Source organism: Neofelis nebulosa, chromosome 12, assembly GCF_028018385.1.
Source record: "Neofelis nebulosa isolate mNeoNeb1 chromosome 12, mNeoNeb1.pri, whole genome shotgun sequence".
Lineage (NCBI taxonomy): Eukaryota > Metazoa > Chordata > Mammalia > Carnivora > Felidae > Neofelis > Neofelis nebulosa.
This window is the reverse complement of record NC_080793.1, coordinates 64,559,825-64,577,713: the sequence shown is the minus strand read 5'-3', so window position 1 is coordinate 64,577,713 and position 17,889 is coordinate 64,559,825. Positions and strand designations below refer to the sequence as shown.

Genomic DNA, 17,889 nt, shown 5'->3' with positions numbered 1-17,889 from the left:
CATCTGTCTATGTTAGAAACCCAACAATACTTATATATAGGCATTGTTTTTATCCAATGATCTTTGAAATCAGTGAAGAGAACTTTAGTGTATCTTGTAAGGTGGGTCTGCAGGCAACAAAATCTCAATTTTTCTTATCTGGGAATACTTTTATTTGGCTTTTATCTTATTGAGTTTTCCTGGATATGGGATTCTTAGTTGAGAACCCTTTCTTTGAGTAGTTCACTGCCTTCTGACCTGTTCAGTTTCTGATGAGAAGTCTTATTGAGGATCCCTTGCCTTTCCAGTCTGGAAACACAGATTTCCCACTTCTGTGTGTGTTGGTGATTTTTTTTTTCATTCTGCTTTTTTTTTTTTTACAGTGTATATTTTTATTTATTTTTAATTTACCACCAAGTTTGTTAGCATATAGTGCAACAATAATTTCAAGAGTACATTCCTTAATGCCTGCCCCTTACCCATTTAGCCCATCCCCCTTCCCACAACCCCTCCAGTAACCCTCTGTTTGTTCTCCATATTTAAGAGTCTATTACGTTTTGTTCCCCTCCCTGTTTTTATATTATTTTTGTTTCCCTTACCTTATGGTCATCTGTTTTGTATCTTAAAGTCCTCATATGAGTGAAGTCATATGATATTTGTCTTTCTCTAATTTAGCTTGGCATAATACCCTCTAGGTCCAGCCACATAGTTGCAAATGGCAAGATTTCATTCTTTTTGATTGCCGAGTAATACTCCATTGTGTGTGTGTGTGTGTGTATGTATATATATATATATATATATATATATATATATAGCCAAATCTTCTATATCCATTCATCCATTGATGGACGTTTGGGCTCTTTCCATACTTTAGCTATTGTCGATGGGGCTGCTATAAACATAGGGGTGCATGTGCCCCTTTGAAACAGCATCCCTGTATCCCTTGAATAAATACCTAGGAGTGCAATTGCTGGGTCATAGGGTAGTTCTATTTTTAATTTTTTGAGGAACCTCCATACTGTTTTCCAGAGTGGCTGCACCAGTTTGCAGTCCCACCAGCAGTGCAAAAGATGCTCTTTCTCCACATCCTCGCCAACATCTGCTGTTGCCAGAATTGTTGATGATAGCCATTCTGACAGGTGTGAAGTGGTATCTCATTGTGGTTTTGATTTGTATTTCCCTGATGATGAGTGATGTTGAGCTTTTTTTCATTTGTCGGTTGGCCATCTGGATGTCTTCTTTGGAGAAGTGTCTATTTATGTCTTTTGCCCATTTCTTCACTGGGTTATTTGTTTTTTGGGTGTAGAGTTTGCTAAGTTCTTTATAGATTTTGGATACTAACGCTTTATCTGGTATGTCATTTGCAAATATCTTCTCCCATTCCATTGGTTGCCTTTAGTTTTGCTGATTGTTTCCTTCGCTGTGCAGAAACCTTTTATTTGGATGACGTCCCAATAGTTCACTTTTGCCTTTGTTTCCCTTGCCTCTGGAGACATGTTAAGAAGTTGCTGTAGCCAGGATCAAAGAGGTTTTTGCCTGCTTTCTCCTCGAGGATTTTGATGGCTTCCTTTCTTAAATTTAGGTCTTTCATCCATTTTGAATTTATTTTTGTGTATGATGTAAGAAAGTGGTCCTATTCTACTTCTTTTTAATAATTATTTTCCAACCTCAGGTAGTTTCCACATGCATCTTCAAATTAGTACTCATTCAAAGATGGAAGGAGGGATCCTTTTGTAGATGTCCATAGCTCTTTCTCATTGCGGCTGATTTTCATTCTGTGTTCAAACTTACTGGGCTGTGATATGTGGTAGTCATTGCATTCATGTCATTCTTCCCCTTTTCTCATGAATTCCTGATCTGTACTGCCTATTGTCCTGTGTCTAAAAGTTTCATATATTTTTTATTGCTTTTGAGTTGTTTCATGTGGGGGAGGGTAAGTTGGTTTCTTTTATTCTATCATGCCCATAATTAGAAATCTCCATTTGATTTTCTGAAGCCTATAAATGTGGGTTATTATTAGAATTTAATGTTATTTAGGCTTGTGATTTAGGAATTTAAGGAGGTCTTTTTCAAGCATCTGAAAATATTTTTTTACTTCCCTAAAGAAAGGGTCAGGTGGGTAGCATTACTGTGCCACTTGTAAAGCTGCACCTTCCTTCACATTCAAAATCATCAAAGCCCTTACAGTGAATCCATGTCCTAAAATATTTCCCATTTACAGGATATTGCTTTATAAAACCAGAAGTAATCTTCAGGTTGGAACAAGGAGAAGACCCATGGTTATTAGAGGATGAATTTCTAAACAGAAGTTACCTGGGTGAGTTTTGGAGTACTGGCAAAAGGTATTCCTGGAAAACTAAATCCAGAATGAGAATAGTTAACAGTGAGCACCTTTGGAATTTCAGAAATGAGTAGATCCAGTAAAATGTGGGTGCAGAGGGTGTAACATAAGGGATACATGTGATTATTTTCATTTGTTCATATTTTATACTAGGCAACAGGGTATATTCATTTATACATGACAAGTCAAGTGATTTATATTTAACCAGTGCAAAGTTAAATACTAAGTAAGATTATAGAAGTAACTAAAGTGGAAGATTTAAAGGATGGGAAGAGAGGGGATATACTGATTTGATCAGTGGTTGTGTAGTAGGAAATCACTAGGTATTGCCTAAATAATAAATAAGAATTGCATGAGATTTATAATTATAATTTAAGTTCTATAAATGAACTGTAAATGCAAAAATATGACCTTTCTTATTAGATGGAAAACAGTTAATTGTACACAGAAGAGACTTATCACTGAAAATATTTTTTATAAAATAAATATGTATACATTAACATGTAAACAGCATAACATAAAGTTAGATGAATGTGTCTGTCATATCACTGTAGATAGGCTAATGTTAATCTGTTAGGAAAAAATGGTATGGGATGCCTGAGTGGTTCAGTCGGTTAAGGGTCCAACTCTTGATTTTGGCTCAGGTCATGATCTCCTGGTTCGTGGGATCAAGCCCACGTTGGGCTCTGTGTTGAAGGTGTGGAGCCTGCTTGGGATTCTCTCTTTCCCTTTCTGCCCCTCCCCATGCGCATGCATGCATGTGCGCCCTCTCTCTCAAATAAATAAACGTTAAAAACAAAAAGAAAAAATGGTATGAGATTGTATCAAAGAGAAATACCTAAAAATAATTTAGAATGTTTATAACATGAAACAATATCAAGGCAATATACATAAAATATAATACAGGCTTAAGTTATAGGACTACTGGAAAGGTTTTGATTCACTTAAAATTTCATACAGTAATAAAAGAAACACTTTAATAAAGCTAAGTAAGTTAATGTAGAGAGGAGATGCCAAGGCTGCAAATACCTGTGTGCCAATTAAATTATAAAGATTCATAAAACAAAACTGAAAGAGATATGAGGAGAAATAGGAACACATTAGATGTAATAGGCCTATATGTACTGTTCTGATTTCATAACACAAAATTGACAGCAACTGAGATTCTAGAACATGAGTTAGTAAATCATGTTCCTTATGCTAAATCCACCTATTTGCCTGCAATTTTTGCAAATAAGCTATTTGTTGTGTATTGTTTTGTCTGCTGTTGTGGTACAACAAAATGACTGAGAAGTTGTGACTGAGATCATGTGGCCCACAATGACTAATATATTTGCCATCCAACCCTTTATAGAGAAAGTTTGTTGACCCTACTCCAGAAGATATAAATAGCATGTTTTATGACATGAGTCTAATACATATTTATATATATCTTTCAAACTCTGTACTCTGAAATCATAGACCTTCTTTGAAGTGTCAGTGGGATAACTAAACATTTTGTGTCAAAAGGAAACAGTAAATTCTGCAAAGTGAAAGTAGCAGTTTATTTAATTTTTTTTTTTTAATTTTAGAGACTGAGTAGGGGAGAGGGGCAGAGGAAGAGAGAGAGAGAATCTTAAGCAGGCTGCACACTCAGCATGGAGCCTGACACGAGGCTCGATCCCATGACACTGGGATCGTGACCTGAGCCAAAATCAAGAGTTGGACACTCAACTGACTGAGCCACCTTGGCACCACAAAGTAACAGTTTAACTGCACTAGAAATTGTAGACAATATAAGACAAATTAAAATCCATTTGTAAACAACAACAAAAAAATACATATATAGTTTAAAAAAAATCTATTTGATCAAGTGATTTTTAAAATCAAAATTATAAAGGTATAAAATTCAGTGTATTTGTGAACCCATGTCCACAGGTCTCCAAGAACTCAGAAAAGTTGCTATATTCAAGCTTATAGTTTATACTTGTTCTGAATAATAGTAATTCATGATAGCTGCACTTTCAATTTTGTGGAGGAAAACTTTATTAATTATAAGGGAAGGCGAATATAAATAATTAAACAATTATAGTAAACATAAAGAGGGAGAGAAGTATAGAGAACAAAGGGCTGCTACATGAAATCAGGTACTCACAACATCCAACCTTCTGGCTGGGGAAGCCCTGTGGTGGACAGCCCGGTTGGAGTCCGGATTGAGGGTCCTGGGTGGAGCATCCTCCCCTCAGATGAGACTTCACCTCACTATTCCCCCCAGGGCAGTATATATACTACCTGTGATTTATAGTTAGTCATTAAGTTTGCCTAAGTGCACACCTGAGTAGGCTGTTACTTTGTTTCTCTTATCTTTTCTCACAATCTTAGGAGCCTGGTGGCAGCATATTTCTCTTCCCTCCCTGATCCATTCTAGGGGGTCAGCCTGGTCTGGCTCAGGGAGGTGAAGCAAGTTAATCCCTCTTGGCATCAGGAACAGAAGGGCCAGTTCTGATCCTGAGGCCAGATACAGAGAACAAGCCAACTAAGCCTCCCATGATTGTGTGTGTGTGTGTGGCTCTGGGCACAAATGCATGACAAGTCCCACAAACAATTTATATATAGAACAATACTACAGCAAAAAGTTACAGATAAAATCAGCAAAGGTGAAAGGCACATAGGGCAGAATCAGAGAGGGAATAGAGGCAAACCTCATTTTCTTCTCCCTGTGAAGTTGTGTGAACAGTAGTTAATTCTGCCAACAGTGACATGTGACAGCATACTGAGGTATTGTTAACCAGGGAAGTTTACCCAACCTTTAGTATCCAAGGGTTTTATTGGGGGTCAGGCATGTAGGCTTGGAGTGACCTTGGTTACTTAGGCTCCAGCCCTTCCAGAGGTATACTGATACAGCTAGCCTTAGGTCCCAACTATAAATCATATTGTGAGCCTGAACTTTTTGATGTGGTCCAAGCCCCCAAAGTATATAAAGATACTCTTATCATCCAGGGCTTGTAGGTTATTTTCCAGGAGTTGGTCAAAGGCCAGTCATTTCTTTGAAATGTGCAGGGTTTGAACACCCCAAACCTGCTGAGTTAACCCTTTATTGCACAGAACTTTTAGGCTATGGGTATAGCATTGCTTAATAGAAAATTCAAAGAATAAGAATTTTGAGAAGACTAAGCAAAGCAGAAGTAATGTATTTAAAAATAACAATTGGAAAAGTATAATGGCATAAATGAAATAGGCTAAAACATGATTCTTAGTATAAAAAGAATTAAATAAAATCCGAACAGTAGTTAGCTTATGCTGGGAAAAGGAGAGAAAGCATTATTTGGCAAGTTGCAGTGCAAACATATTTAGAAATTAGGCTGTGCAAATATTGAAATTTTTAAAACTTAGAGCAACATGAAATAAAACATAAAATAGGTATATCACGTTCATAGATTGGAAGACCTTTAAACTGTTTTATTCTAACCAATTTGTTTAAACACATTTGTTTAAACACAGGATGGTGTAAGATCTTTTCTAATAGGTATTAAAGAGTTGTAAATCTGTTGTAACTGGTATAGAGTGGCACTGGTGTGTAGATAATTATGGACCTTTGAAAGAGAATAGACAACACAGAAGCAATTGCATATTTTAAGGACAACTATTTATGAAAAGTGTGACAGTGGCATTTTGTCCCAGCTTTATATCCTTCCACAAAAGTCACTTTTGAGTGGACTGAATCTGAATTGTATGAGGCAAAACTAAATAATTTAGAAATACAGGAGAAAATTTTTATTATTCTGTGTAGGGAAAATTTAAAACCAAAAAAACATTGAATATATGGGAAAAGACATAAACTGTATTAAAATTCAGAATTTCTTGACATCATAAAAAGCATTAAAAGAGAAACCACACTGTAGCAGAATCTGTACGTGGAACCAAGGCAGGGCTAATATTCAGATAAGATATTCTGCAAACCTTTGAGGAAAAAGGCAGGCAACCCAACAGAAAAATGGGTATAAGACTTAATAAGGAACTTCCCAGGTAGAAATCCAAATGTTAAGTAATGGGGAAACTATTTTACCTACACCTCGTCAATTGTGAAAGAAACGCAAATGAAATGCAGTGTGCTACAGCTATGCGTTTATTTATAAGACTGGCAGAAATTCCAGGTTTGGGAGTATTGGGAGTCAGTGAGAAGGTGAAATATCAAAGTACCTTCTCTACTGCTGTGCACTTGAAATTGGTGCACTTTTTTTTTTTTTTAAGGTTTTAGCAATTTTAGGTTCACAGCAAAATTGAAAAAGAAGGTACAGATATTTCTCATATGCCTCCTGCCCCCACATAAGTGTAACCACTTTTTAAAACATATTTCATTGGGGTATAGTTGACATATAATATTAAATTAGTTTCCAGGTACAATCACTTCTGTAATGGATGGACCTTTGTTCCTAGCTATATTCTCTTGAGAAAGTGTGTTTCTGTGCTCTAGGAAGAATGTGAGGATTTTTTCCCCCTGTAATGAAAAGCAAATACCCAGGAACAGATGACTGAAGAAGTAAGTTGTAAATAAATTACATAAATAGGGAATTTTCCAAGTTATAGCTCCAAGCAAGTACATGAATGAATCTCACAGTTTTGAACAAAAGAATTAATGATTCCATTTATGTAAAGTTAATTTTTTTTAGAGTTGCACATACATGTAAATGTATACAGAAATGTGAGGAAATGATTTTTGTTGAATATGTGAGGGAAATGAGTTGTCTCGAAATGTAAAGGAAGTTGTGCCCAGGAAAGAATATGTGAGGTCTCTGGGAGCCAGGCAACTTATATACCATGCACTAGAGAGTGGTTGTATAGGAATTCATGTATGTCATCAGTTAACTTATACTGAAGAGATTTATGTGTATTTGTTTTAGTTTTCATTTTTTGAAGGTTAGAAAGAGACAAAGTAATGTGTGGGGGATACTTGCTATATATATTCCTCACAGATTCGTTTGTTTCTATAAAAGTTCAGATCTTGTCATTTGCTTTCTTAGTATGAACCTTCATGACCCTGTTTATAATGGCATTCTTCATCTCAAGCAGTTCATATCTCTCCTTGTTTTATTTTTCTTCTATGCACTTATCAACTCTTCCTATTTCTGAAATCATATCTGAAAATCTCCACTTACCTGTACTATTTGACATTGTCATAGGGGTTGCTTCTTTTTCCCATACATTTTCTGCTTTCTGTGATGGTAGTAATCACGATTCCTGAAATCATTCCCTCTTTGGTTTTAATCCCACTTTTGTCTGTGCTTCTCTAAGAGCTTATTCACATTTGCTGGCCTGTTTAAAAGTTATTATCTTTAGTGCTTCAAATATAATGAGGCATGGAATAGGTATTTCCTATATCCATAAATGGATGTTTATGAGTAAACAGATTTTGATTCCCAGTTTCTTTCTCCTCCTATGGCACATAAACCTAGGGTTTACATAATACTTAATATATGAAATTTGAAGTACTTACATTTTAGTGACTGTCAAATTACGAACCCCTCTTGTATTTCTTTCTGTTGCCTGCCACAATGTCAGGGCTTAAGCCAGTCTCCTAAGTGTTATCCATCCATGTGACATTCTTCCACACACCACTTTTCATCATCATATGTTTTTTCTGTACAGGTTCTTAAATAAATTCATTAATTTTTAGCATCTGTCTCTGAACAGTCTGTCTTATTTCTGCTCTTCTTCCCTTCATGCCTTGTCCTTTCCCATAATTTAAGCCTTTTTGCTTAATCCTGATGACTTTGCCCCACCTCAGGGCAGCTGTACTTCTGTGTCAGGGATTTGGATTCTTTGTTCTCAGAATGGCCAAACAAAATCTAATTTTTCCCTCACAATTCAAAAATCCTTGTCTTTTTCCACTTCTTTCATAATATTTGGTCCTACTGTCCTGCTTGCATAACTTCTTCCATAAGTTTTGTCCTACTCTCACGCTCTCATGTTTTTCCTACTATCCTCCTATCAGGAAATCACTTTCAGTTTCTGAATTGACTATCTCTGTCATCCTCATACTGATCTTTCAGCACTTCCCAACATTGTAGTTTTCCTTTGTACTTAATCTTTTCATATTCTCACTGCCTATGACATTACCCAAAACTATAGCTCTGCTCTATAGCACCTCGATTATTCTTATTCCTAGTTCAAGTTAATTGTTACATAATGCATCAAGTTCATCTTGCTCCGAAGTGACCAAATAACCTATGTGGCACATAAACATAGGGTTTACATAATACTTAACATATGAAATGTAAAGCAGTTACTTTTAGTGACTATTAAATTATGAACCCCTCTTGTATTTTTTCTGTTGCCTGCCATGATGTCAGGGCTTACACAATCCAGTCTCCTAAGTATTATCCATCCATGTGACATTCTTCTACATGTCACTTTTCATCATTGTATGTTTTTTCCATACAAGTTCTTAAATAAACTCATTAAATTGCTTAGCATGCCTGACCCAAAGTTAAGATCCCTCTCTCTCTCGTTTTCATTACTGCACATTGTAAGTTTTGGGTAAGATGCCTTCTTCTATAAAATGATCATGCAACATTTTAGTTTACTTTAATTTCTCCTTTTTGTAATCTTCCAAAGAGCACTTTTCCCTGCCTAGAAATCCACTAAAAAGATTTATTCTTCTATACTCTAGTATGTAATATAAATAAATACTTTACAATTGCATAGTGGACTAACTCCAAAACCAGATAGAGGAGAGGTATTTCATATTGATGCATACTGAAAGCACTATCCCAAATGCAGATGCCCAAGTTAGGTTTTTGTTCCCCTATCAGTTATATATAATTAACATGTAATTATTTAGTTACATGCAATTACTTATTCTGCTGTATCTTGGGTTACCAGTCTCATGAAATTGTGCTTTTTTGGTTTTTTTTTTGAGAGGAGAAAGTGTGAGTGGGGGAAAGGGGCAGAGGGAGAGAGAGAATCTTAAGCAGGCTCCACGGGAAGTGTGGAGCCTGATTTGGGGCTCAGTCTCACGACCATGAGATCATGACCTGAGCCCAGATCAAGAGTCGGATGCTTAACTGACTGAGCCACCCAGCTGCCCAGAGATTGTGTGCTTCTTAACTAGAAAAAATATATAAATTCTTACTCAGTGTACCTTAATGACCTGAAAGTTATCTAAATGATGTAAGCTCAAAAGCATGTTTGTAAAAGTCTTCTCACTGAGGTGTCAGTAGTTTGACTCACTTAGCACAGTCTTTTTCCTGAGCTCCGAGATTGTCCTTTGTTGATGGCACAAACTCTTCTGGCCTAGCTTATAGCAGAGCTTTCGAGCAAGCATCAGAGTTAAACAGAAACCACCTTTACATATCAGAATTGTAATGGCTGTGGCTAATTTGTTACTAATTTTCAAATGGGAAAAGTCTGATGTAGGTTTGTAATAAGAATAATGCACTGACAAGGAAATTTGATTATTTCTGTGATAGAAAAACCTAATAAAGCTATTTTTAAAGAACAGTTTAAGGCAAAATTTCTTTAATGACAGTGTAATAAGCCTTTTTACAAAGAAGTGAGTATTACATTTGATTCATTAAAATGCATGAATAAAATTTTATAGAGGGAAATCTTGTCATACAGCAATAATCCTGAGACATAATACATCAATAATATACCATTAATGTATATGAATATCAAGTAAAGAGATTCAGTAAGTCTGGAGTAGAGCTCAGGGAGGTAAGTCTGAAATCCATTCCCAGTTGAAAATTACTGACCTGAAAGATACTAGAGGTGTAAATAAGTAAAATTTTGGCCAAGGAAACATTGAAAATCATAACAAATAACTGACCATTCTATACTTTTTATTGACTAATATTATGGAAAGTATTGTCAGCACTCTGATAAATATAGGAAAACTTGTTAGAAGTTTCTGTTTAATTTTCTGTGAATGTTTTGAACAGTGAAGGCATTGACAGATCTGTACAAATTTATTTTGCATACAATTTCCAAAATATTTGTATTAATAATATTTTACATGTTCAAATTCAACACAAAGCAGGGTGAGCATCTCTTCTGATTTGTCTGTCTTTCCATGGAACTCTTGAAATAGTAACACATTAAAGAAACCTGATTAATTCTAGTATTTCTTTAATTTTTATTTGAAATAATGTAGATCAGAGGAAGTAGCAAAAATAGTGCAAATACTTAGGGTACCCTTCAGCCACCTTCCTCCAGTGGTGACATCCTGGTAGCTGTAGTAGAGTATCAAAACCAGGAAACTAATGTTGGTACATTATTGCTAATGTACACACACACATAGCTCTGTGCAGTTATAGCCCACGAATAGGCTTATGTAACTGCCACCACAGTTAAGATACAAAATTGTGAACATTACCATAAAAGAACGCTGGTGCTACCTTTTTGTATTCACACTCCCCCACCCCACCCCCCAAGTGGTTGCCTTTGTCTCCCCTGGTAACCACTAATCTCTCTATTTCTATAGTTTTGCCATTTCAAGAAATAAATGGAATCATGCATCATATAACATTTTGAGATTTGCTTTTTTGTACCAACCATAATCCATTTGAAATTTAAATTATTCCATGTATCAATTTCTTTTTTATTAAAAAAATTTTTTTTTAATGTTTACTTATTTTTGAGAGAGAGAGAGAGACAGAGCATGAACAGGGGAGGGGCAGAGAGAGAGGGAGACACGGAATGTGAAGCAGGCTCCAGGCTCTGAGGTGTTAGCACAGACCCTGATGCAGGACTTGAACTCACAAACCGTGAGATCATGACCTGAGCCAGTCAGATGCTTAACCAACTGAAACACCCAGGCATCCCTACAGGAACACAATTTTAAGTTGAATTTCTTGAATTGGAAGTCAGATGCTTAACCGACTGAGCCACCCATGTGCCCCCCCCCCCGCCATGTATCAATTTCATTCTTTTTTAAGGCTGAGTAGTACTCCATTGTATGATGTGCCAAAGTTTCTTCATTTATTAACCCATGGAAGGATACTTGGGTTGTTTCCAGTATTTCTCTGTTATAAATAAGGCAGCTGTGGGTATTTGTATGTATATTTTTTGTGTGAACGTAATTTTCATTTCTCCGGGATAAGTACCCAAAAGTTGCAATTTCAGGTTCATGGGGTAGGCACATTTTTAATTTAAAAAGATATTGCCACTGATTTTCTGGAGAGGCTGTACCATTTACATTCTTAACATCACGGTGTGAGATACATTTTTTTTCTGAATCATCACCAGCATTTGCTATTATTTCTATTTTTTATCTGTTTCAGTAGGTTTATAGTGATATCTTATTGTGATATCTTGTGTAGTGAAATTTAGTTTCTGCTTCCCTAATGGCTAATAATGTTGGATGACTATTTATGTGCTTGTGTGCTATATGTATATCCTTCTTTAGTGAAATACCTGTTCTGTCTTTTGTCCGTTATAAAATAGACTTGTTGGATATGTGGCTTGCAAATATTTTCTGTAGGTCTTTCATAGTACAAACATTTTTCATTTTGATGAAATCCTATTTAATGCATTTCTTTTAGAATGGATTATTATTTCTTCTAAGAACTCCTTGCCTAGCCCTGGGTCTCAAACTTTTTCTTTTTTTTTCCTCTCAAAAGTTTTATAGTTTTATGCTTTACATTTAAATCCATATTAATATTTTTGCCTATGGATGTCCGGTTGTTTACCATTTGTTGAAAAAAAACTGTCCTTTCATTGAATTGCTTTTATACCTTAGTCAAAAATCCATGGACTGTGTTGGTCAGATTTTTGGTTTTCTTTCTTTCTTTTTTTTAATATATGAAATTTATTGTCAGATTGGTTTCCATGCAACACCCAGTGCTCATCCCAAAAGGTGCCCTCCTCAATACCCATCACCCACCCTCCCCTCCCTCCCACCCCCCATCAACCCTCAGTTTGTTCTCAGTTTTTAACAGTCTCTTATGCTTTGGCTCTCTCCCACTCTAACCTCTTTTTTTTTTCTTTCCTTCCCCTCCCCCATGGTCTTCTGTTAAGTTTCTCAGGATCCACATAAGAGTGAAACCATATGGTATCTGTCTTTCTCTGTATGGCTTATTACACTTAGCATCACACTCTCCAGTTCCATCCACGTTGCTACAAAAGGCCATATTTAGATTTTTGGTTTTCTTTTCTGTTTTCATTGATCTATGTTTACATTTCCTTGTCAGTACCACACTCTTGATTACTGTAGCTACTTAATAAGGCCTAACATATCATAGACTTTATTCTTCTTTGACAAAATTTTTTCAGCTATTGTGGTTTCTTTGCCTTTTTATATATAGTTTAGAACAAGATTATCTATCTATATCTATATCTATATCTATATCTATATCTATATCTCTATATCTATATAGATAGATATATCTATCTATATAGATATAGAGATATAGATATAGATATAGATATAGATATCTATAAAACGAATCTTGCTGGAATTTTGGTAGGATGTGCATTAAATGTATAGAACAATTTGGGGGAAATTTTCTTTAGTAGATTGACTCTTATAGTCCACAACAAAGCTTGTTTCTCCATTTATTTAGATCTTTCTAGATCTAAGGTTAGATCTTTATGTAGATTTCTTTCATTAGTGTTTTGTGACTTTCAGTACACAGATCCTGTATGTGGTATTTTAGGTTTATACCTAGGTAATTTTTTTTCTCTTTTTTTTAAATTTTCTTTTTTATTTTTTAAAATTTACATCCAAATTAGTTAGCATATAGTGCAACAATAATTTCAGGAGTAGATTCCTTAGTGCCCCTTACCTTTTCGACCACCCTCCCCCCCACATCCCCTCCAGTAACCCTCAGTTTGTTCTCCATATTTATGAGTATCTTCTGTTTTGTCCCCCTCCCTGTTTTTATATTATTTTTGTTCCCCTTCCCTTATGGTCATATGTTTTGTATCTTAAAGTCCTCATATGCGTGAAGTCATATGATTTTTGTCTTTCTCTGACTAATTTCACTTAGCATAATACCCTCCAGTTCCATTGATGTAGTTGCACATGGCAAGATTTCATTCTTTTTGATTGCCGAGTAATACTCCATTGTATATCTATACCACCTCTTCTTTATCCATTCATCCATTGAGGGACATTTGGGCTCTTTCCATACTTTGGCTATTGTTGATAGTGCTGTTATAAACATGGGGGTGCATGTGTCCCTTTGAAATGGCACACCTGTATCCCGTGGATAAATGCCTACTAGTGCAATTGCTGGGTCGTGGGGTAGTTCTGTTTTTAATTTTTTGAGGAACCTCCATACTGTTTTCCAGAGTGGCTTGCACCAGCTTGCATTCCCAACCTAGGTAATTTTTAGATTTGACTATACAAATATATTTTATATTTTTCCCTGAAGGATATCTAGATTAAGACTCATGCAAAGTCAGAAATGTGGTGTAAATTAGGAAAGAAGGTGAGTGTAAGATTGTTTTTTGAGTTTCCCTCCCTAAATGGGGGAAGATAGCCTGACGAGACATTGCTGAAAATATTCTGGTCTTATAGAATTGTAGAGTGATAGTTTCAACTTCTTAAGTATATGCAGGTAGTGTAAAATTTTGTTTTCTAGAAAAATACCTCTTAACTCTTTCATTCTCCTCACCCTCCCACCCCCCTCACCATCCCCAGGTAGTGGGCTCTGGACCATCTTAGGTTTAGCAGAGGCCTGACATTACATAGAGTGTGGGTAGCAGGATGGTTATAGTCAAATATATACAGTATTTTTTAATGATAGGTAAATATAATAGATATTTCCATAATTTAAGGGAATAGGTTGAAATGTGATTCTTAAGGTTCTCACAGTTGGTAGACCAGATATGTTGAAAAGTACATAGAAAGCTGAGTTAAATATGGGACAAGGTTAAAACTAGTTTCAAGAAGATGAGTGTGCACGTGAAAAGGTGAAACTTTGGATTTGGTGTCAATAAAGGTTTACTTTTGAACAAACTAATACAAACCAAAATACCAGAACGTTGAGTCTAATCCAGGTGAAAACATGTCTTCCTCCAGTCTCTTTTACACTTTATATTGGGCATTTATGGTTTTGAGAATAAGGAGAGGAGATATTTGTGCCATGAATTCTTGGTGTTTATATGTGGAATGGAAATAGGGTCCCTCCAAATGGAAGCATGTTACATAATGAGTGTCCCTCCATTTTAATCTATATATTTGATAGTATAAGAAATAGATTCTGATGGTGGCCTTAATTCATACCCTCTCTCTGCTGGAACCCTTATGAAACCCTTGGGCATGATTTTTTAAATTCTCAGTTTGAATTCATTCTCCTCTTGATTTTCCTGTTGCTAGTAACCAACTCTCTTAAAACCCTTACATTCCCAATTCATCATTCCTTTTGTTTATACCCACTTCTCTTCCCAAGTTTGAAAGTTATATAATCTAAATGCCAAATCCTTATGATATTCACTTCCAGATTCTCTCCCCACTCCTTTTCCACTACAGTGGAATCTCTCCCTGAAGGAAAGTGAATATAGTTAATATGTACTGTATTGTATACTGTGTTGTTGGGAGACTTAGCCGGAAACAAAAATGTCAATAACTTAATAGGGCATTTGTATATAAGTCCTTTTTATATAAAAATTTTAAGTTTCATAAGGAATTTTTAACTTTCTCATTTTTAGGAGACTGCCAACTTGGTCTTTTAGAGAAGAGCCAGGAAAGCCAACACAAATATTTCTCTCAAGTCTTATTCAACAACAACAAAACATTAACTACAGAGCAAGATAAAATTTCAGGAAAACTAGTTCATCGGGGCATAGACATTTTTCCTTCAAGAAAAATGCTCTCTAAATGTGACACTGATGTTCCTACATGCTTGGATCTCTATCTTTTGACCCCATATAGTTACTCAACCAAAGAGGCTTATGAGTTTAATGCATCTTCTTTCAATACTAGCAATGAGAGAACGAATAGTGGAGAGAAATATTTTGATTACAATCAAGATTTGCAAGTGTTTAGTCATGTGGAGGAACTTATTCAGGATCAGACTTTTCAGATTTTGGGGCAGTCTTTTGAACATAATGAACATGATAATGCTTTCCATGATAAGGCAACTTCCATTAAATGTAAGAGTGCCCACATACAAGAGGGATCTTATAAATTTGGAAAAAACTTATGTGATAAATCAAACATTGTCTCTCCAAATATTCACATAGAGAAGAGTCATTCTGAATTTGATGAAGATGCATGTATTAAAACCGGGAACAGTTTTAGTAAGGTTACTCCACTTCAGAGAACTGAAACAGGAGAGAAAACTTTAGGTCAAAAAGCACATTTCAGAGAATATCAGAGAACTCACACAGGAGTGAAATCCTTTGAATGTGGAAAAAACTTAAACCACAATTTAGCAATTACAGTGCAAGAGAGGACTCCCACAATAGAGACATCTTGTGATAATGACACTTATAGGGAAACTTTCAGTTCTCAGTCGGCTTTCAGTCTACATCAGAGAATTCCCAGGAGACAAAAACAGTATGAGAGCAATGAATGTCAAGAATCTTTCTCTAGAAGTTCATCCCTCATTGTACATCAAAGAACTCCCACAAGTGAGAAGCCCTATGAATGTAATGAATGTGGGACAGCTTTTTCCAGGAAATCATCCCTAGTAGGGCATCAGAGAAAACACAGAGCGGGGAAACCCTATGAATGTAAAGGATGCAGGAAAGCTTTTACCTATATGGCATGCCTCAGAGTGCATCAGACAATTCACACAGGGGAGAAACCCTATGAATGTAATGAATGTGGGAAAACTTTCACCCAGAAGTCAAGCCTTGGAATACATCAGAGAACTCACATAGGAGAGAAACTCTATGAATGTAATGAATGTGGGAAGTCTTTGGCCTACCAACAACACTTCAGAGGACATCAGAGAATTCATGCAGTGGAGAAATCCTATGGATGTATTAAATCGGGTAAAACTTTGAGCCATAAGGCAAGCCTTGGAATGCATCAGAGAACTCACACAGGGGAAAATCTATATGAATGTAATGAATGTGGGAAAACTTTCACCTGCATGTCGCACCTTAGAAGACATGAGAGAACTCATACAGGGAGGAAGCCCTATCGATGTATAGAATGTGGGAAAACTTTCCTCTGGGAGAAAATCCTGAAGATACATTGGAGAATTCACACAGGGGAGAAACCTTATGCATGTAATGAATGTGGGAGAGCTTTTACCTACATGTCACAACTCAGAGCACATCAGAAAAAGCACACAGGGCAGAAACCCCATGAATGTAATGAGTGTGGGAAGGCTTTCACCCGGAGGTCAAGCCTTGCAATACATCAGAGAACTCACACAGGGGAGAAACCCTATGAATGTAATGAATGTGGGAAAGCTTACAGTTGGAAGTCTAGCCTTGAACTACATCAGAGAACTCACACAGGGGAGAAGCCCTATGAATGTAATGAATGTCAGAAAGCTTTCACCCAGAAGTCAAGCCTTGTAATACATCGGAAAAGTCACACAGGGGAAAAACCCTATAAATGTAATGAGTGTGGGAAAGCTTACACCTGGAAGTCAAGTCTTGCACTACATCAGAGAACTCACACAGCAGACAGACTCCACAAATGTAATGAATGTGGGAAAGCTTTCACCTGCATGTCACGCCTCCGAGGACATCAGAAAATCCACACAGGAGAGAAACCCTATGAATGTATAGAATGTGGGAAAACCTTCCTCTGGAAGTCATTCCTGAGAATACATCAGAGAATTCACACAGGAGAGAAACCCTATGAATGTAATGTATGTCGGAAAGCTTATACCTGGAAGTCAAACCTTGAACTACATCAGAGAACTCACACAGGGGAGAAGCCCCATGAATGTAATCACTGTGGGAAGACTTTCACCCAGAAGTCAAGCCTTATAATACATCAGAGAACTCACACAGGAGAGAAACCCTATGAATGTAATGAATGTGGAAAAGCTTACACCTGCATGTCACGCCTCAGAGGACATCAGAGAATTCACACAGGGGAGAAACTTTATGAGTGTATTGAATGTGGTAAAACTTTCATCTGGAAGTCAATCCTGAGAATGCACTGGAGGAGGCATACACAGGAGAAGCCATACGAATGTAATGAATGTGGGAAAGCTTTCACGTACAAACACCACTTTAGAATACATCAGAGAATTCACACTGGGGAGAAACCCTATAAATGTAATGAGTGTGGGAAAGCTTACACCCAGAAGTCAAGCCTTATAATACATCAGAGAAATCACACCGGGGAAAAACCCCATGAATGTAATGAATGTGGGAAAGCTTTCACCTGCATGTCACGCCTCCAAGGACATCAGAAAATCCACACAACGAAGAAACCCTATAAATGTATAGAATGTGGGAAAACATTCCTCTGGAAGTCATTGCTGAGAACACATCAGAGGAGACATACACAGGAGAAGCCCTATGAATGTAATGAGTGTGGGAAAGGTTATACCTGGAAGTCAAGCCTTGAACTACATCAGAGAACTCACACAGGTGAGAAACCTCATGAATGTAATGACTGTGGGAAGACTTTCACCCAGAAGTCAAGCCTTATAATACATCAAAGAAGTCAC

The 17,889-nt window shown here is 36.5% G+C and overlaps 1 protein-coding gene across 1 annotated transcript in view; it reads left to right on the top strand.

Annotated features, from left to right (window-relative positions):
- LOC131491926 (zinc finger protein 658B-like) overlaps positions 1 to 17,889 on the top strand; it is a 44,020-nt gene that overhangs the window by 23,948 nt on the left and 2,183 nt on the right. The window contains 2 exon segments of the mRNA XM_058695447.1: positions 2,201 to 2,296; positions 14,954 to 17,888. Coding sequence (XP_058551430.1) covers positions 2,201 to 2,296; positions 14,954 to 17,888 — 3,031 coding nt within the window.